The sequence below is a fragment of the Phodopus roborovskii genome, unplaced genomic scaffold, assembly GCF_943737965.1.
Source record: "Phodopus roborovskii unplaced genomic scaffold, PHOROB, whole genome shotgun sequence".
Classification (NCBI taxonomy): domain Eukaryota; kingdom Metazoa; phylum Chordata; class Mammalia; order Rodentia; family Cricetidae; genus Phodopus; species Phodopus roborovskii.
The window spans coordinates 9,462,481-9,484,708 of NW_026126651.1; the positions used below are offsets into that span (position 1 = coordinate 9,462,481).

Sequence of the window (22,228 nt, forward strand, 5' to 3'; positions counted from 1 at the left end):
GTATAGGTAAAACAAACCTGTAAAATAAGAGAACTTCTAAAGAATCTCTGATTTCAAACTGTACTACAGAACTATAGTAATAATAATAAAAAACACAAAATATTGGAATAAGAACAGACAAGCAGACCAACAGAATAAAATCAAAGACACAGAAGTAAATCTACATACCCATGGACACCTGATATTTCAACAAAGAAGCCGAAATTACACAAAAATTAAACAATGAAAAAAAAAAAGAAAGCATCTTCAACAAATAGTGATGGATGTTCCACATGTAGAAGGATGCAAATAGATCCATATTTACCACTCTGCACAAACATCAAGTCCAAGTGATCAAAGGCCTCATAATAAATCCAGTTATACTGACCCTGATAGGAAAGAAAGCAGGCTATAGCCTTGGAAGTAATGTTGATCTTTTAAATAAGCGTATAAAATGAGAAGTTGTCTAGACATCTTCAAACACTTTTAGTGTTTGTCTGTACTGTGCTCTCTTCCACCTGCCAAGGCAAGCACCCCCTCTGGGCATCCCCATTTCCCCTTTCATAATTAGCATTTTTGCCCGCTAATCTCATGTCTATAACTTCACTCCTTCAGTTCTCCCATGGTCCCTTTTGATTTTACCAGCTTCTCTGGTTACTTCAGGCACTCCTCCATATGGGTCTGGGTTACCACAGTAGGTATAATATTGCTCAGTTGTACCCATCTACTTGCAAAATTTCATTTTATCTTTTGTTTGCCCCTAAATAAAATTCCATTGTGAATTTGTATGACATGTTCATATACATTCATCAGTGGAAGGACATCAAGGTTGTTTCCATTTGCTAATTGTTGTGAAGGAGCTACAGTGAACACAGTTAAGCAAATGTGTCTATGCTAGTACATGGAGGCCCTTGGGCATATGGCAAGGATAGGAACAGCTGGATCATATGGTAAATTGCTTTCTAGACTTTTGAGAATTCTCCACACTGATTTGCAAAGTGGGTGCCCTAGTTTGCATTCCCACCAATGTCAAATAAGAGTTCCCTTTTCTTCACATCCTTACTGGCATTTGTTGTCAGTTGAATTCTTGATCATAGCCATTCTGACTTTGGTGAAATGAAATCTCGAAGAAGCTTTAACTGGCACTTCCAGGATGGCTGAGGATGATGACATCTGAGACACTTTTTATCTGTTTATATTTGTTCGTCTGTTCATGCCCATTTTCTTTTAAGATTGTATCATTTGTTTTCTTTAGTCTGTGTGTGTGTTGTTCTTAGTATATTCTGAATATTAATCCTCTATCAGATGAATAGATGGCAAAAATTCTTTCTCACTCTGGAAGCTTCCACTTCACTCTGTTTATTATTTTGTTGCAGTTCAGTGCTTTTTTAGCTTTATGGGGTACCATTTGTCAATAATTGACCATAAATTGTGGGAAATAGAGTCTTATCCCTGAAGTCCTTTCCTAATAGTGTAGGATATTACTGCCAATCATTTATTTTAGCACTTTCAGAATTTCCAGGTCCACATGCAGATATTCTTGTAGCTCGTGTGTGTGTGTGTGTGTGTGTGTGTGTGTGTGTGTGTGTGTAGCGGGGGTGGGGGTTGTCAGTGATATATATGGGTCTACTTTCATTGTTCTGCATGTAAAATCACTTCCCCAGCACATTTTTTTAAAGGTGGTGCATGTGCATTCATTGGGTCTTCCAATTTGATCCGATGATTGACATATCTGTTTTTATGCCAGGACCATGCTGTTCTCATCACTACAACTCTACAATATAGCTTGGTGGATGGAATAGCAATCTCTCCAGCATTTTCTTTTTGCTCAGGATTGCTTTGCCTATCCAGATCATTTGTGGATCCACATGAAACTGAACAATCTCTACAATCTCACACAGTATTGATTGGAATTGCATTGACTTTATAAATTAGTTTTGGTAGAATAGTCATTTTCATAGTATTAATTACACCAAGCCATCAGCAAGGGTGGTTTTAGCATCTTCTGTGTCTTCCTCATTATTTTACTCAGAGATTTAAAATGTCTAATGTAGTGGTATTCCATCTCTTTGGTAAGGTTAATTTCTAGACATTGTATTTTGAATCTATTGTAGACCGAAGTATTTCCATCGTATTAGCTATTGGAATGTTACTGACTTTTGTAAACAGATTGTTTATCCTGCCACTTTCAGAAAGTGTTGATAATTTCTACAAGTTCTCTGTGGAATTTTTTGGATCCTTTATGCAAATAGGGAAAGTTTAATTTCTTCTTTTCTTATTTGTATCCTTTTAATTTCCTTCTTTTATTTCTCTGGCATTTACATCAAGCATTGAAAAAGATCATAGATAATACACAGTGCATGAGATTGTTTTGATTTGATTTTTCTCCATCAAGGGTAATGTTGTTAGAGGGCTTATTATACAGCCTTTATTATGTTGAGGTATGCCCCTCCTTCATCTCTATTCTCTCTAGGGCTTTTATCATGAAGGCACAATGGATTTTGTCAAAGGCCTTTTCTGTATCTATTGAACAGGTCATGTGATTTTTAACTCCATTTAAATGATTTACTACATTTGTTAAGTTATATTTACAGAATCTTCCATGTCTCTCCAGGATAAAACTAATGTGATCATAGCGGTGGGTCTTTTTGATATGATACATGCCTGTATTCAACCGAAAAGTAGTTTACTGTGAACTTTTACAACTGTGTTCAGCAAGAGTTGGTTTTGTCATTAGAGTAACTCTGGTTCCAGAGCAGGAGTTTGGAAGTGCTCCTGCTGTCTGTTCTGGGATTTTCTCTGGCTTGAACTTATTATACTGGTCTTGTCTGTACTGTCACGGTCTCTGTGAATTCATTTGTATATGAGCCCTGTTGAGTCTGGAAGACATTGTTTTCTTGAAGTCATCCACCTATTATGGCTCTAAGAATCTTTCTACTTCCTCTTCAGCACTGACCCCTAAGCCTTGGAAGTAGGGGTTTGATAAAGACTACATACTTCAGAGTCTTTCATGCTGCACACTGCCCAGGTGTGGGTCTCTATGTTAATTATCATCTACTGGAAAGGAAGCTTCCCTGGCAAGAGTTGAGTGATTCGGTGGTCTATGCGCTTTTAGGAACATGACGTTACGAGTCATTTTATTGCTGTTTCATTAGCAGAATAATATTAGCAGGCTTTCTCTTAGTGTCCATGACCTATCTAGTCCCAGGCTCTTGGCCACTTTAATGGTGCTGAGTATGAGTTCAATGTCATGATCTCACGTAGTGGGCCCTTAAAGGTGGATGCTTATTCCCATAACACATTACTCATGTATATCTTGCAAGCAGATAGCTGGGTTCATAGCTGGGTGATACTGATGATTTTCTCCTCAAGTAGCACGTGAAGAATCTTCCAGCACCATAAATGATAGTCATAAGGGGAAAATTTTCTACTTGGGCACCAACTATATTTCTCCATGTTCAATGGCATAAGCAAATGACATTCAGCAATAAGGGCTCTGGGATAACCAGTATTTTTTTTTTTTTAATTCTGATTGAGGAGTTGAAGGAAGCAATAGGAAGCAATATATAGTTATTACTGAAAGGTATGTGTTGATTGCTGTCTCTCTCTTCTGTTTGTGTTCTCAGTCCTATTTTGTGTTCCAGTAATTATAGACTTGTTTTCTTTCTGTAGTCTCTTGAGTATGCTTCTTCCTCTCTTCAGTCCAAATTATTGCTTCCTGTAGTCTCTGCAGGGCTGATTTAGTGAACGTAAATTCTTTTAGTTGCTTTACATCATGGAACTTTTTTCTTCCTCTTCTAACTATGGCTGACGGTTTTGCTGAGTAAAGTAGTCTGGATTGGCATCTGTGGCCTTTAGTAAGCTTCCAAGCCCTCTAGCTTCTCAAGCTTCTACTCAAAAGTCAGTTTTATGGGATTGCTTTATTTCTGACTTGTAACTTTTCTCTTGCAGCTTTCAATGCTCGCTCTTTGTTCAGTATATTTAGTGTTCAAATTATACTATGCCATGTGAGTTCATATTCTGATCTTTCCTACTTACTGTTTTATGCTTTTTATAATTGTATGGCTATGTGTTTCCTTAATTCGGGAACATTTTCTTTTATGATCCTGTTGAACACTATGTAACTGACCGGGAGGGTGAGGGTCTGGAGCTCATACTGGGTGGTTCTAGCTGTGCTGGAACACACTGTGTAGACCATGCTATTCTTAAATTCATAGAAATCAGCATAACTCTGTCTCCCACGTCCTGGGATTAAAGGCCTGGCTCAGAATCTCGTTTTCATTCCTAAAAGGATATTGAAACAACTTATGTGACTATCCTCTTGGGTAATGGACAACGAAGGAGATAGTTTTAGAAGACACGTACAATTAAATTCATTTCCTTCCCTTCAAAACCTCATCTTTTTGTAGAGAAAACCAGAAATATTAGGTCCCAGAAAACTCTCCCTTCTTCAATATCCCAAGAGCAGTTTGAAAGAATGCGGTCAAGAAAACATCTTGAGTAAGGCTTCTTTGGGCTTTGCTCATGCCCAAGTTTCTTGTCTGCTTCTTTGGAATTAAGGCTTGCTCGCTGGCTGCCATGGGACACCTTGCCCTTTCTGAGGAGTGGGTAGGGGTGTAGAAAGGAGGTGGTTGGAAGGAATGGGAGAAGCAGAGGGAGGAGAAACAGGTTGGTATGACAATAAATTTTAAAAATAAATAAAAATTAAAAAGGACTTGTTCCAGCCATTGGTCACTGAAGCCATACTTCCCTTAATGTGCTTTGGTGCCTTTACTGAGAATAAGTTGGCTGTAGTCCCCAGAGTTTATTTCTGGAGTCACTACTTTGTTCTAGTGCTCTATTTATTTGTAATGTCAACCTCATGCTGCTTTGGTTATCATGGCTCTGGGATGTCACGTGAAATCAGGTATAATGATGTTTCTGAATCTGCTCATTTGGTCATGATGGCATTGGCTGTTCGGCTGTTATCTTTCATGTGAATTTTGAGATTGTTGATTCTAGTTCTTTGAAGAATAAAGAATTCTTGTCACAAGAAGTTAGGAAGAAGTGCCATGGCAAGAAAGGGGAGGGTTGCCTGTAATTAGTTTATGATATAAACATGTGCTGAAATATCATACCCAATTAACATGCAAAATCGGCACATATTAATGAAAAATAAAACAGTTGTACACTGTTTTCAAACCAAGTTAAGTAGCTTTGACGGCATACATTATAGGAGATGAGCAGTCCCATCAAGGACAAAGAGAAAATTCACATAAAATATCCATTTAAAATGTAGATAACACAAAAAGACAGGGAGAAGGCACATAGAAAGAAACCATATTTCCTTTGTGATGTTACCCACAGATTTTTTTCACAAGCTAGAATGGTGCGTCAAGCACAGAGGCTAGGCAGAGAACAGCAGCCAGGATGAAGAAGTCAGGGGCAATTGAGACAGCGTTTGGGGCCACCAAGGAGTAGCTTCAAGTTCCCAGAAAGCAAGTGACAAAGCAGGGCTATCTGGAGTGAGCTTAGGGGCAGCTTTGTCATATGAAGTGAGACTCTACCCCAAAATTAAAATTCTTAAAGGCTACAGTTGCAGCTCAGCTCAGTGTACATAGAGTCCTGTGATGGGACATGCCATTATGTATATACGTTTCTCATACTGGTTAATAATAAAGCACTGTTGGCCAATAGGAAAGGAAGATAGGAGGGACTAGGAGACAAGGAGGAAATAGGAAGTAGTAAGGAGGAGTCAAGATGGAGAGTCTGGAGAAAGCAGTATGCCGCCGGCTCCCCGGTAAGAGAAATACATAGATCAGCAGAAATGGGTTAATAATTAAGGCAGAGCTAGCCTATAAGAAACAAGTAACTGGGCCAACAGCACTGTATCAAAAACAGAGTCTCTGTGTATTATTTGGGGCTGGCGCGGTGGCAGGACAATACCAGGCGGCCGGCGGAAAAACCATACTCCTTACAAATGGCGCCCAACGTGGTTAATAATAACTTCCACTTAAAATTTAACAAAAGCTTAAAAAAGGGTTTTTGCTGGCGGTAAAAGTACCCGCCGCCATCTTTGATAAACCGCGGCTGACACAGCTATGACTTTCATTTTAGCAATGTTGTTGTTTATCAGATAAAAGACTTGTGACCAGACGAAGATAAAGATTTACAATAAAGACAGATTCATATTAATAAAAACCTCTAAAGGTTTACAATGTGTTTTAAAATATACGTAGACATAAAAAAATGGTTTTAAAAAAACAAAGAGGAACTGGGTGTTATAGCACATGCCTTTAATCCCAGCAATCAAGAGACAGAGGCAAGCAGATCTCTATGATTTGCAAAGTAAACCTGGTATGCAGAGTAAATTCCAGGACAGATAAGAGTTACACACTAAACCCTATGTCAAAAAATGAAAAAAATAAAAGTAAAATAAACAGAGTAATAATAAAGCCACGTAAAGATGAAAAGCTCAGAGAGAATCTGGATACTGTATGCTATTGTGTTGTCTCTGCATTGTTTGACTGCTGAGAAAATAACAACAACTGATAAAGGAAATGCTGCTGAATTAATTCAATATATATATTTTAAAAATGCTTTGACTCAAAAATTTAAGTCTAAGGACAAGTTACTGGGGAAAAGGATTTCTATTTTTGTTTCAACAGGAAATAAAAAGCTGTGGATTCCTTCCAGACTAATGTGGTTTGAGCAAGCCAGACCGCCTGAAACAGAGTAACAGGTGATCCTACATTCAAAACAGCTTGGACAAAGCAGCCTTGCAGACTACAGCCAAGATTTCTGCATCTTCTCAGGATCTCCCATGACAGCCCCCCCTGTCAGCAGGAAGTAGTTTGGAAAGAACGACGCCCAAATTCCCAAATATTGTTTATAAATGTTTGTTTTTATTTAAATGGACTTGGTTATAAATGGTTAATGAGCACAGCCAATTCTTTTTAAAGGTAAAAAGGGGATTATGGTATAGAATGGATTTTCATTTATTGATACAAATTTAAAGTCAATTTGATGATATGTATATTTCTCCTCTTGTTTAGGTATTGTGTTTATTGAGCTCAGTTAGAAATGTAATGTATAATGTAGTACAGATTATAGATAGTTACCTATGATAGTCAGAACTTATAGTGAAGTTAGTTAGGATTTCTAGATATACAGAGATGTATTTGAGATGGATAGGCATTCTTCAAACCTTTCAAAGACCTACAGAATATGGCATTTAAAATGGCTTAGGGTGAGACATAAATGCTCCTGGCAACACCACCTGCGTCAGAAAGGAAGATGGACATTGAAGAAACTCGTTATAGAGTTTGCTTCTAGTATGGCAAGACTAGCCATTTGGACAAGATACTGCTCTTGTCTGGACTGTTTGACTTTGTGCTATATAAACTGGACATGCAGGACCCACAGAAAAGTTGACTGCTGATTCAAGATGGACATTGCTACAGAGTTCTGCTTCATGGAAGAGTCTGCCAGACAGTCTGCAAGACACAGAGAAAAGTGACTGACAAACTGCCAATACAAGAAGACAGTTTAAATTTTCCTGCTTTGCTGAAGAGTCTGCCAGACACACTATGGCCTATGGGCTGAAGATGGAAGATTACAAAAGAACTTCGGGTGACCAGGCAGTGAGTTGTCTCTGTCATTCCTAGAGTTTATATACTATCCTTCTGTGGTCTACCACAGATGGAGTTGAAGACAGATAGTTATGGTTATAGTTTTCCTTAGTTAAGCTTAAAGATAAATTACATATAGGACTTTAACTCACAAAGATAAAATAGATGATGGAATATTTTCTTAAATCTTGCTAAATGTTAATGGACTAAATAGTGTTAACTGTAATTCTTATTTGATAACTGTTATGTGATATATTTTGCTATGTTAAGGTTAAAACCCTTCTTTTTATTTAAACAGAAAAGAGGAGATGATGGGAGATGCCATTATGTATATATGTTTCTCACACTGGTTAATAATAAAGCACTGTTGGCCAATAGGAAAGGAAGATAGGAGGGACTAGGAGACAAGGAGGAAATAGGAAGTAGTAAGGAGGAGTCAAGATGGAGAGTCTGGAGAAAGCAGTATGCCGCCGGCTCCCCGGAAAGAGAAATACATAGATCAGCAGAAATGGGTTAATAATTAAGGCAGAGCTAGCTGATAAGAAACAAGTAACCGGGCCAACAGCATAGTATCAAATACAGATTCTCTGTGTATTATTTGGGGCTGGCGCGGTGGCAGGACAATACCAGGCAGCGGGCGGAAAAACCATACTCCTTACAGTCCTGCATTTAATCCCAAGTGCAGAAAAAAGTAAGTGATGACAGAAATGAGCCAACAGGCAATAGTTTCCTTTCAATGCACTTGCTGACTTAGCTGCCCAGAGTAGGGACAATCCTGAAAATGAATATATCAGCACAGTGCAACACAAGCCGAAGCAGAAATGGCCAGGTGTGGTTATTAGTCTTACGTGTAATGACTAATGGATGCAAGAAAATGGATTGCAAGATGGAGTATCCCAAGCTGAAATCTGTTGGAATCAACCCACAATTTTACAGCCAAAAAAAAAGTAGACTTTAGAACTGAATAGATACATGGCTTCCATTTGTTTCATACTCTAGAATAGATGAGGAAAGACCTGCCAATTAAAGGGTGAGTTGGGAAGCTTTGCACCGAGTACAGCATAGAACACAAAGGGAGGAGAGACAGTAGGGACAAATTATGGATGGCTTGGGTTGACTACAGTCACAAAACACAGTAAGGAAAACAATGTTGTACTATTGGTGAACTTCTCCTCTTCCCTTACCATTATCTCCTACCTAGGCTCTGTCAATGACTTGCTTACCCACTTAAGAAATAACACTTGATACCTACATAACAGTGGGATTGTAAGTCTTTGTCTTTCTTTCTTGGCTTAATATAGCATCTTCCAGGCCTACTCATGTTTCTACCAGCGTCTGTACTGGCACAGTAACAAATATGCCATTGTTCATGTGCACCACAGTCTATGATGATTCTGTGTCTTCTTTGTAGCCAACGGTCATTCCATAAAGAACAAAACCGTCAAGGTCTTGGATGTTTTCCTTGCCTGTATTTCCTAATCACATGGTATTTACTTGAAACTAAACATTGCATTATAACCTTTATATATGTGAAATTATGTCAGTGAATAAAAGGAAGAAAAGAGTAACTTTTTGAAGCATGAATGTAGTGTACCAAACTACAAATTTAATTCACCTTGAGTGGAAAAAAAAAATAAATAAAAAACCACGGGAAGAAAAATCACGACTTGCTTTGTGTTGTTATAGTATGCATTTCCTTTTTGTTTTTTTCCTGAACACTTTCCAGGAAGTCCTAGAAAGAAAAAGATCATCTTCTAGGGTTATCGACCTCTCTGGAGTGGCCATGGCTGTCTCTCTAAAGGGACAAGAGTGAGGTTGGTGGGTCTCACTTGTGTCCCATCACCCTTAAGGCTGTGAAGCATGCTACCAGTTCTGAATACTTAGATAATGAATCACTGCAATGTATACTCTAGGTATGTCTAGCTTGTCCCTGTGCGTTCTCAGCTCCCTGCTATTCCTTATTCTCACATGGTGATTAGTTATTGGGCTTCCACAGATAAGCTTGTGGCAGAACTTACCAAGGAGTCAGTGTGGAGCCCCATGGCCACAGCCCTGCAGCATCTAGAAAAAGTGAAGGTAAAGAACTCTCATAAAACCAGCTCAGTGGTTTCCATGGTTTGTGGAGAGACAGGAAGGACATGCATACTCAATGATAACTAAAGGTAAGATTCTAAACGACATATACTTGTTACACAAAGTTAAAGGTGCAAAGAAAGAGCCCTCCTGTCAGCTGTGCATGTTCAAGGTTCTCTGCACATTCTGTCCAAACTTCAGGAAGTAAAAATTAAATATTTCAATATTTAGACAGGAAAAGTAATCGTAACACTAGAACATGCTGAGCCCTCATCATCTCAATATGTAGCTGAAGTAGTATTTCTGTAGTACACACAGCTGCATTTCACTCCACGGCCTTGAGCATGTCCTGGGGTGACCCCCCCCATCTGATCGTACTTAGAATCCTCCTCCATGAGATCTCAATGAGCTTCATTTAACTCAACACAAATAAGAACAATGGGCAATCCATGGTACCACACCCTGGAGATGAAACTTTCTGAAAACGCTACTTAAACTGGGAATTTTCAAAAATAAACTTACATGTGCCTCTGACTACAGCTTTTTTGGTCCTGCACAATGTCTGTCTACCCAGGCACTGCACACACTGAGTACAGCAGTATAATAGCTATGACAACTAAATAATGCATTCTTTTCCTGGTCCCAAAGGGATTAAGCACAAACGACTGCAGTACACCAATGTCAGTCTGCCAAATGGACGGAATGCCACCGCTGCCTCGCTGCCTAGCTGGAACTTCTGTTTTGTGGAAAATCCTGTACCTTGACCAAACTTTAACACTGTGGTTAAAGCTAAATGAAAAACTTACATCCTGAGACTCTGAATACACTTCCCAATGATGCCTTTGCCCAAGATACAGTCTTAAATTGAGTTGATTTCATTTCTATCATCCACTTTTCATTGCTAGGTGGAAGGAAAGAACTGACTCCCACACTCCTCATTTCTAAACACGCACAAAGACATCCATGCTTGTATACACACGTATCACATGAAGAAAGTACCGCTCCGAGGGAGGCAAAGGCACAAATACATCTGGTGCTAGAACTAAGTTAGTCCCACCCTGAGTTTAGGATTACGAGCATGGCCGACCCTTGGGAGGCCTCCATGATCTCCTGAGGCAATCTCAAAGATGCTTCTTCTCAAAGGTCCTTTTGCTGCTGGAAAGTCAGATTGGAGAAAGGCCCGATTCACACAGCTGTGTGGAGCCACCCACAGTTTCAGAAAATAGGGTCCTTAAAAATGAAATGTGGGCCTTGTGAGAACTGAAAGGCATTGAGTAGGAAACTGAATGTAAGTGGGTAATGAGGGTTGAGTCAGCACTAAAAGGTGGATGGCAGAAGTGGAGGCAACTCAATTAAAGACTGTGTTATGGGGAAAAGCGTCATTTGGAAGTGTTTTCAGGGTTTCAGGATGTGCGTCTTTATTTAGCGTTGACCACAATGTTAAAGTTTGATAAGGTTACAGGATTTTCTCCCAGTCATCACTCAACGATCAACAAATTAAGAAAGATCTCAATGATCAACAAATTAAGCAAGACCGTCGCTGCTTCTATCCCCACTGGATTTTTATGGACTTTTCAAATACGAGATTTTTAATTTCAGAAGTTCCTGCCAGGCAGTGAAGCAAAGGTGGAGTTCAGTCCATTTGGCAGACTGGCATTGATGTACTGCAGTCATCTGTGCTTAGCCCCTTTGGCACCCAGAGAATACTAGACAGGAGTTTCCACTTCTTAGAATAAGGGGCAGCTGATACGAAATCCATGAAGCATGGAAATGGGCATCTTCCTCTGAGGGCTCAGAATGCCTTGGGCCAATTTAAGTAGGCTATCTTACCTTAAAAAAAAAATTTAAATTACATTTACGTATTTGTGTGTATGTGTATTGCATGCATTGTACACAAGCAAGCATGCTGTGGTGCACACACACAATGAGGAGGCAATTTGTCGAGGTCAGTTTCTCGCATTACATCTGTGAGTTCCAGGAATTGAATTCATGTCTTTGGACTTGGCAGCAAATGCCTTTCCCTGTTGAGGTATCTTGCCATCCCTGATTAAAATCATTCTTTACTAATTGGTAAAAGGATCGGGATTCAAGGTTTACACCCTAGCATGGGGAGTGGAGATGTGTTTGAGTTGGTAAAGCATTTGCTTAGCTTGCTAGATGCCCTGGGTGTGATCTACAGTGCTGCATAAACTAGGAATGGTGGTGGCATGTGCCTACAACCCCAGCACTCAGATCAGAAGTTCAAGCTAATCTTGGTTGCACTGCAAATCTGAGACCAGCCTGAGAAATATGACATCATATCTCAAGAAAATAAAATCTTACGACTTACAAGGATAAAGAGAGAATTACCAAGAGACCTTATGAGGTCTGTGCTAATTCCTGAAGCACATTCTAAGAAGGACTCCACACTTTTTCTAACCTAGGATATAGCTCAAAACTCTCCCATCTCTCTTCAGGCTTTGGTCACTTAAGTCCAGGGGAGCTTCTTAGCCAACATTCACTCATCTCCAATTGTGTCACATGGGGGACCTTGTAGGGCTGTGCACACTGACTTCATTCGAAAATGTTGTTCCAACCATGCGAACCCTCTGACCCGACCTGGACGAGTCTGACCTTCAGCCAAGTCCTTATTGGCTGTGGGTGATGTCACTTAGCATACTCGTCTGGCACATTTGATTTCCACACAAAGTACATCTCCCAGCTGCAGGTGCTGGGCAAACCTCCAGGAACATCAATGCACCATCCCCACTGAAGGCTTGTGTGACTGTGTCTACAAGGAACTCTCAATGTTAGAGATGAATTACAGTGAAACACAAATGCACTACAAAGATGTGTGGATTAAAGGCAACCAGACCAAACACCAGGGTAAGAAATGCATCAAAACTGAGCACGTTCTCAGTACAGTCAGCTGCATTTATTACTTCCCAGATAGTGAAGGATGCATCACTAATTAATTTTAATACACCCCATCCCCCAATAATGGGTTGTGTGAAGTTAGTTTCTTTCATTTATTTCATCTCTCGGCTCATACTTAGAGGTGACATTGATATTAATTTTCTGTTTGGAGGTTTTATGTTTTGTGCTATAGATTGCACATGTAACCTCCCCCATGCTATCATTGTACCATTAGCTACACCTTTGAGACGTTTCATTTTTTTTTTTAAAGATGACCTATAACATAATTTTATCATGACATAGAAGCTTCCTGTCAGCAAAGAACACTTGTAACATCTGGCAATTAAAGGAGACTTTCTGGCTATTGGTTGGAAGGCATTACATATACTCCATGTACAACACACGTCAATGAGAAGCATATGCAGGCGAGTTGGAAATCCCCTGTCCTTTCTCTGAGACATCTCCCAGATTCAGAGGCAGTCGGCACAGAGAAGCCCCAGGTGGGACATTGTTGGCAACATCAAATAACCTGCTCTGGGAATCCTCCAATGCATCTGGGCAGGAGACACACCACAACAGGCAGACATGTCAGGAGGCCCGGTTACCACATTCTAACACAGCATCATCTGCTTAGCAGCTAAGCACTTTCCCATGGGGAATGACTTCTTTCACAGGAGAGTCCTGTGCCCAGTTTGCTTACAAGCCACAGGAAACTGATGTACTCAAGAAAATAATGCATTTGTTTTTATATTCCCTCTGAAGTGAATAAACAAATCGCCAAAGCTGGCTTAGCCACAAAATTCAAACCAAAAGGTGCCTTCCACTTATAGGCATCTCTAATATTAGTGAGGTCAAACAGAGAATGGCTACACAGCCCCAAATGTCAGAGTGGGAACAGTTCCTGACCTGCAGAGCAATGGCTCACCGCTGATGTCGCAAGCTGTCCCTCCTGACTCTTAAAGAGGACTTTCAACATCGTCACTTAAGGAGTTACAGTGGACTTTAAACCCACACGATAATAAAACTCCAGCCAAAGGTACTGGAAGCTGTAGGCATGAAGGGGATGCAGGAGCCGCCGAGCTAAGCACAGGCGCTTCTTACCATGTTTATGGATGACACTGGACCAATGCTGTTGACGTAAATGTCCACATCAATCACCGTTGGCTTTACTGTGGAGGAAAATGCATAGACGTTAGTAATGTGTGGATGCACAGTGAAAAAAAGGAGATCACAACCCAACGTCCAGAGGACTCGGCCACTAACAGCCAGGCCTACACTGCACAAGCAGGCGAATCCCTCTCAGGATCTGATTTAAATTTGAAACTAAACTCAGCTTATCTTACTTCCTAAACTCTAAAGGGAGAGAGGTTCTGACTTGTATCTATTGAGATGTAGGAAAATGAGTCAGTTACCCACTGCAAAATGCCAGTAACAGTTGACTATAAAGATACTCTGTGTGACTGAAGTTAATTTTATGGCAAATAAATGAGATACAATGTAAGACACTGCATAAGTAATTTAATGTTGACGTAGCTACAAAGTTGAATTACAAGATGAGACATACCAGAGGTAGATTTAAAAAATAAACAAAACAAAACTACAGTTCCAAAGCAAAATTCTAGTAAGTACAAACACCAAAGAAGAATGAAAACAGTTTATCATCATGAAAACCTAGTTTATCATCATCATTATTATTTAAGCATACATGCACATGTCTAGAACAGAGTTAAATGCTACAATCAAAAAAAAGCAAAAATTTTGTGAATAAAAATATCCCTGTTTTTGTGTGAGTGTGCACAACTCCTGTGAAGGTAAACTGGCTAATTTAGGCTCCTCTTCCCTTGCCTGCAGAGGAGCTGAGCACTACCAGTGAGGACAGAGGGATCCTGCAGACCCTGAGCTCAGGAGCCAATGCCCTGTTCAGGAGGAAACCCCTTCATCACTACTCAGGGGTCATCTAAGGAGAGAACAGAGCCAGTCCCGGAATATTTATGCCCAGGAAGAACATAATCAAGATGCATGAACTTGTCCACATGAGGTTTCCATGGAAACAAGACTGTTTGCTCCTGCAATTATTTCAATGGGCCTCCTTCAGTTTTGCTGAATAGCTGTTCATTCACAAATGGACTCTGCACTTTCTTTCTGGAACTGAGGCATCTTTGAGCTTCTAGGCTCAACCATTCTGGGATGAAAATCCAGGGCAATGGTTTTCAGACATTCATGAGATTAATGAAGTAGTCATGAATTTGAGTAAACTCCCAACATCTGTCAACACACCCAATCTGTGTTGGTTCCAGAGAAATGTTGGCATTTTGAATAAACGTCCCAATACAAATCTACATGCTATACATATGACAAAAAATTTCAGATAAGCTGGCTCTAAACCTGAAACCAGGCTTTCCTGATCAAGTAGAATGCTTCCTTCAACTTCAATGGGTCCCTCAGTGTTCTTTTTTCACACAGGACAACCTTAGATTATGCTTTAGGGAAGACTGTGTGATGTGACCTCAGTGAAGAGTTTTTGCAGAAGGCTTCTCTGGGTGTTTCTGAGTATTTATCAGACTCTGGGTTTCCAGAGTTTGTTAATGCCATTAAATTACAAGGGCTTGTGGACCCAAAGCTTCAATGGCTTAAAGTGGGAAGTGTGAAATGTATTGAGTGCAATAATGTAACAAAGATTTTAAGAGAGGGGAATTTGAAGTTCATGCACATGCACTCACATACACCCATATATGTTGGGGAAACCACTGGTTTTAGTAGCCGTTGCTAAGCAGAGTCATGATAATGTCAGCGGAGCATTTCAGAATGCCATCCAACAGCTGTGCCCAAGAAGCATATAGACTACATTCAAAAATTCAGACACTAAAGATACAGTTCCGAAAAAAGGCTTTCAACAAACTCATCAGACATCTAGTGAGGAAAACCGGCAGCCTTGTTGGCAAACGCCATTGGGAAGACTGAGTATACAAGAGCAAAAGAGTCAGTTTGGATCCTTGTGCCTCAAATCCAAAAATAAATTCAAAATAGGTTAAATAACCATACCAATAACTATAAACCTATTAGAAGATGGGGAAGCGTTGTGATATTTAATTTTGCATATGTTTAATATCAAAATTTCAGACAGCAAAAAAAAGAAAACTGATCAGTTTTACTCTCGCAAATCTAAACATGTACACAGAAGGCATAGCAGAGTGACATGGCCACCCTAGAGTAGAATCGTAGAATCGTGCAGCATTAATAATAAGGAAAATTACTCAAGCACTGTGGATGACAGGATGGTGGTTCCAAAATAGTAAACAGAGCTACCACAAGGCTCAGGGATAAAACATCTGGGTCTTTCACCAAGGGAAATAAAAACAGGAACTCAATAGATGCTTGCATGTCCATATTTGTACTGAGGCTATTCACAATAATAATCATAATAGCAGAAACAACTCACGTGTCCACAAAAGATGAATGGATAACCAAAGCGGGAATGTGATGGGATTTTATTTAATATTGAAAAGGAATGCAATTTTAACGCACGGTACACCGTGGATGGATGAAGGCTTTATGCGGAACAAATGATCCCATTACAAGTCAGATACTACACAAATCCATTTACCCGAATTTCCCACCCAGTGAGATTCATGGAGGCACCAAGGAAAAAGGGGGTTGCCGGGAGCTATAGAGTGGGTAGTGGTGAATTAAGTTGTAACGATCGTCAAGCTTCAGCTGTAGAAGGCAAAAAGGAGGTGGATCCCTGTGACACAATTCAGTGCCATCAGTTTACAATACAGCAAGAGTATATAAGGTGGAAAGTTTTATGATAAATACCATAAATTATATATAAATACACACACACACACACACACACACACCAAGCAAAATAATGATCTGGAAAGACCTGGGCAACTGAAAGAAGATTGATATCTTCCACAGAGGTAGTAAATCCAAGAACAACAATAAGAAGGACCAGGTTTCTACACCACAGGGGACAAATTCTATTGAAAAGGGTATAAAAAGGTGGTGGCAGGGGACACTGGAACTGGGCCCTGTTTATTGGCTGAAGAATGCATCTACATGCAATTCTTTATTTGAGCTCTATCTTACCTTTCTTGGTGTTGTTTCTTGAAAACTTAGAGCTACTATGTCTGAAAGCATTGTGCAGTGGACAAGACCTTGGAGAAGAAACAATGGGCAAGCCCTGAGAACCTTCAGCCACAGCCCTCACCTCAGGCTGCTGGGCCCCTAAGGTGATAATGTAGTACAAGTTTTCTCCTCACTTCAGTCATAAAACTACTGAATTTTTTTTTCCTTCTCCACACCTTAGCATTCCTCAGGCTAAATCAAGCACCTGAGGAGAAAATGCTGGTTTGCTATTTGAATTATCAACACAGAGAGAAAACCTGGTGCTCATGAGACCGGGCACCTATCAGGCCTGACTGAAGACAGTGTAGGCTCCGAATGGGTGGCCTGATGATGGACCTAGAGGCAGGTAGCTAGCTGACCATTAGACTCCAGAGTCTGGAGATGCAGTACCCTGCCCTGGTTATTGCCATCACCACAGTAAACCTGTCATGGTAAAAACTGAAAAGAAAAATCTTAAAAGAGAGTTCATAGCCATAGTGTCTCTAAGACTTGGTATTAAAAATTATACTACCTAGAGTACAAGCTTTCTATTAAACAACCTTGAGTCCTTTTATTGAGGAAATATACATCTTTATTTTTATTTCCAACAAGTTACATGTCATAGGCTCTGTTCAAATAGCACAAGTGTACTTGAAAATGTCTAAAATGCCAATCTTAATGTGTAGGGAAAGAGAGAGAGAGAGAGAGAGAGAGAGTCCTCTGTAATCCACCAGCAGCTCCCTACTTCTCAGTTAGTAACATATCAATTCCTTGAGATCTCTGGGTTCCACCACCCTCACAGATGTTAAGATCCTGGCATGCTCAAGTCCTTACATAAAATTGTGTGATACTTCCACAAAGCCTATTCACAACATTTTCAATTACATCCAGATAGCATTCTGAATACTATGAAACAATATATAAATGATTATTTGTTCTGTACAAGTAATAGAGACATAATTTTTCCACTGTAGTACCAATCAATCCACAGCTAACTTAATCTACAGATGTAACCAGTGGGGACGGAGGGTAGATTGCATTTAAACATTAACAAATGTCTTTAACTTTCCTACATTTATCTCTTTCCTTTTCAGCCTGGGGCCTATTAGGAGCCATCAGCCTTCTTTATTAAGTGAGGAACTACCCTGTAAACAAAGGGCAGAAGTGGTCTTCTCTCATGAAAAAGGATTACAGGCTTATTTGAGAGCGTTGCTTGGCTTTTTCTAAGGTAAAATGAAAAGCATATCAAGATTAGTTTCTAAAATCCTCAAAACCTCTAAAACCACAGACTTAAGGATTGGGAGCACATCATGACAGTAGGTTCTACCATAGGGTACGCCACGCCCTGGATTCAGGCTCAACATAGAAAAACCCAAAACAAAACACAATAAAAAAAAACAAACACACAGCAACAACAAAACAGTCAAATTGTGACAAAACCATAGACACACACCATAGCATGGTTTGCTGGAATGACTTGCTGGAAGCAACATAGCCTCATAATTAGAGCAGATACTACAAAAGGGCAGTTGAACAGAAGCTGTATATGGCTTCATATGGGTACAGGCTCTGAAGCTTTTCTTCCAGAGAAGGAGGAAGAACAGGAATCCATCTAGAAGGAACGGGGCTATGAATTAAACAGAACACCCACCATGTCTAAGTGAAGATCCCAAATACACGAGAGGCCAAAACATCCGACTCCCGTTGACCTGAACCTTTTGATTGGTACATTTTAGGAAAACTGGTTGCTAGGTATCTGAGTGCATTGAAGGAAATGTTATCTTACATGAAGTAATTGGGAAGCAAGACCCTTCACTGGACCTATACACTACGAGAGCACTTTCTGTTTGAGAACAGGGCCTCTTGCTCCCCAAACAGAAAGGACTGGTTTCTGTGTGATTCACCATGGTCCCTCCTACCGTATCACACGCAGGAAGGAGTCGCTGTTACCGGAGTCTAATGACAGCTCTAGAAAGTGGGACAGTACAGCTATTGTAATTACTTGGCTTGTACATGAAAAATGTTCACCTGAGTCTGAGGACTGTAATATGATGTAGAGATTTAAACATCCTCCAGAACATGACGACAACAAATGAATTGGTCCAAGAAGTCAAGTGGGCAAAGCTCTGGTAGATAAGGACACTCCTGGCAGTAGGTACCTGTTACCATGGAAATGATTTTATCTTTGTGGACAGAAAAAAAGGCTAAGAATGACGTTGGGACAGATAATAAAGGGACTTACAGTCACTCACAAATAAGCAGAAAATAGACAATGTCAGAAACACAGATTAAAATAGATGGAGACTGGGTATAATACCAAGGGCTGCCAGGGATAGAAACTGCTGTGGACTTGGGGCAGTGACCTAGGCTGTCCATGGAAGATACTGTTCAACCGTTCCTTACATGGTACCAGGAGGAAATGAATGCGGACCCTACTCGAGATAGTATGGCCAGTGGATCACCCCAGCTGACTCTAACCAGGTCTCAAATATGGAAGTTTCACAATATCACTGTCTTAGTTCCCCTATACAGGATGGCTGCTAACGAAATCAATCCAGATGTGGCAGGAGGTAGTATGGCACTCTCATAGCGGATAGTACATGCTCAGCAACTTGCAGCTGGGGCAGTTGGCCTGTTGCAGTTAGATGCAACTAGATTGACAAAGGCAGTATTCTCTGCCTTTCTAACCCTGCTTTCCTTCTAATATAACCAGTCACTCACATTTCTAATTTTTACAAAGGATTAAGCGTGAAAAACTTAAATGTGAGCAACTTAAATTTAAGAGATAGCCAAATAACACTAATCCTTCCGGTAGCTGGGGAATGACTTTCTGATCTCCCCTGCCTTTGGGGAAGAGGATGGAAAATAGTGTCAGTTTCTGTACCTATGCCCATTCTTTTACACACACTATGAGTCCTACTGGGTACTAAACAGAGTGGTCTCCAGCCCATCACATGTGCTGTGCTGCATTTCATCTGAGAACCTCTGCTGATAGCCACAGAGGAAAGGAACAGTAGCCATTTCTAAATGTCACTCATATATAACTCAATGTTTGTTCCCATTCTGTAGTCAGGAGGCTAAGGCAGGAGTGTATGGGACCCAGGGTGGGTGGGTGGACAAGACCCTGCAGCCTGCCTACAGTGGACAGCATGAATTCTGAAGTCAACGTGTAGATTCTCTTCTTGGGTTGAGAGGCTGAGGAACAAAGAATTCATTGAGGATCTATTATTATTTTTAGTACCCATCATCTTCATAATTATGATCATAATTATCACCACAAGCAATCACTGCAGGCTCCTTAAAATTCAAATCCTCTGTCTCTAAGGCTTACATTAGATCTGTGGGTGATGACTGAGTGATAGACAATTTCCAACTTGGAAATGCTAGGTTTGGAGGAACAGGTTGAGGACCTACAGAAGACGTACACCACAGCCAGATTTGTGATGGAGAAAGGAGCTGCCAACTAATGGGTCAATGCAAAACTAACCTAGCTGGCCACTGGAAGCCTGATGTAGGTAAAGACAGCACTGATGGTCGCAGTCCAGCTTTGTGAGTCAACTGATTCTGCTTCTTAGATGTAGGGTTTACAGCTGGGCCCCACCCCCCTCACTCACATCAATTCTAAAACCTTCGGTCTTGTACCACACATCCTCTCCATATACGACCTCAAGAAGGCTAGTGAGAACTCCCTGAGGCCCATAAAGGCGTGTCACAGGGAGTCAGATTTGAAAACATGAAATAAGGCAAACTGAAATCCATATCATTGTTCATGGAAGCAAATTAAACATGTTTAAAGTGCATGTCTGAAAGAGAAGAAAGATAATGTTCTGAGCCAACCTTTCTCCTGAGCTCAAAAGGTTCTAAATAACCACCTCCTAAAAGAATGTCATGGCAAGAGAGTATGGCACAGATGGCATCCGATGAGTCCCATAACCCTAAAAACCCAGCTCTAAGGTCTTTGAAGAAGCCTTCCCAGCCATCCACTAATTCACCACAACAGGAAAGGGGAGGTTTAAAGGGTTTTCATGGCAGCTTCTCTGTGCTACATCTGACTAGGAGTATCAAACCCCAAAATGCATGCACTGGCAAAGCATGCCTCCACAGCAGATTTCAAGGGCCGTTTACATCACACCTTTAACAAGGAATAAGCCTGAGGACTGCGTGTACAGCCCCTTGCAGTCCGCAAACTCACTGTGCCATAATGGGGTGCCATCAGCAGGGGGCAGAACGCAAAGCCTGGATTCTCAATACAGAGATGGCAGCTCAGTGAAGACACATGAACCATTGCCTGTGTGGCAGATCCAGAAGCCATGGCAGGGTTCTGGGTGCCTATGAAATGCAGAGCCAACCAAGTAAAGCCTGGTGGGAAGATTCCCAGTATTTCCTGCCCAAGCCCAAAACTCCAGCTTGGCAGAGCACATTGAAGAGAAACTTCAATTCTGAACTTCTCTCTGAGGACAAAAGAGAAAGACAGAGCCCTGATGTTTGCAGGGCTACCACAGAGGCTGCTTTCTGCCTTGTCTGAACTGAAGTTAATGGAAACAGGGTAAGAGGTCAGGCGGCCTCTGAGAACACAGTCAACAAGGATACCTCTTATACACAATTGATGGTAGCTTGACATCAGTTTGGCCAGCTCAAGGGTGAAGGCGCTCACCACCGCGCCAGAAGATCCGAGTTTAAACTACATAAACCACATGACAAAAGAGTAGAACTGACTCCCCCCAGTCCTCTGGCCTCCATATGTGGTAGCAGCCGTGTATGCCTCCTACAAGTAAAATAACTGCTTAAAGTAGGAACTCATTCAGTGATAATTAAGAGATAAACATTGACTGCACAGATAAAGACTGAGAACCAAATTACATGTTTTTGCCATGAGACATTCATTTAAGATACATGACAGAACACGGGCCAAAATCTTAAAACCTTAAAGCTTAAAACCTTAAATCATTAAAACGGGACACAGTCAGAGCAGTAGTGCTAAACTTTAAACAGACGAAATCTATCACAAAATTCAAAGGAGGTCACCACAGAAAGTGGGTGACTCAGGGGGGAAATATAACAACTATTAATAACTATTTGGATATAATACTGGATTTTTCCAGATACAGGAATTGAACACTGAGAGGGATGGGGACTAAAACTGACGGTAAAGAGCAATAGGAGACATCAACAGTCCTTTCTCAATTTCCTGGAACCTTCCCTCTTACTACAGACCCAGGGTCCCCTAGCCTTTACCACTCCACTCTCACCAATATGCATGCCATGCAGACAGAACTAAACAGAAATGCTGAACTTAAATAATGTCATATTCAAATGGACCCAGAAGATATCTACAAAACATTTCATGCGCGCGCGCGCACGCACACACACACGCACACACACACACACACACACACACACACACACAGTTTCTTCCCAGCAGTATGGAACTTTCTCCAAAGTTAACCACACACTTGGACACAAAGCAAGTCTTAACAGATATAAGAAAATTGAAGTATCACTCTACCTCTTATCACCTGACCACCACAGATTAAAGCTAGATGCCAACAACAGAAAAACCA

General features: G+C 40.6%; 1 protein-coding gene across 2 annotated transcripts in view; it reads right to left on the minus strand.

The window, feature by feature from the left end:
• Gabrg3 (gamma-aminobutyric acid type A receptor subunit gamma3) overlaps positions 1–22,228 on the minus strand; it is a 462,959-nt gene that overhangs the window by 400,640 nt on the left and 40,091 nt on the right. For both annotated transcript variants that reach the window (XM_051174265.1, XM_051174264.1), the window contains exon 3: positions 13,659–13,726. In XM_051174265.1, the coding sequence (XP_051030222.1) occupies positions 13,659–13,726 (68 nt within the window). The remainder of the gene's footprint in view (positions 1–13,658; positions 13,727–22,228) is intronic.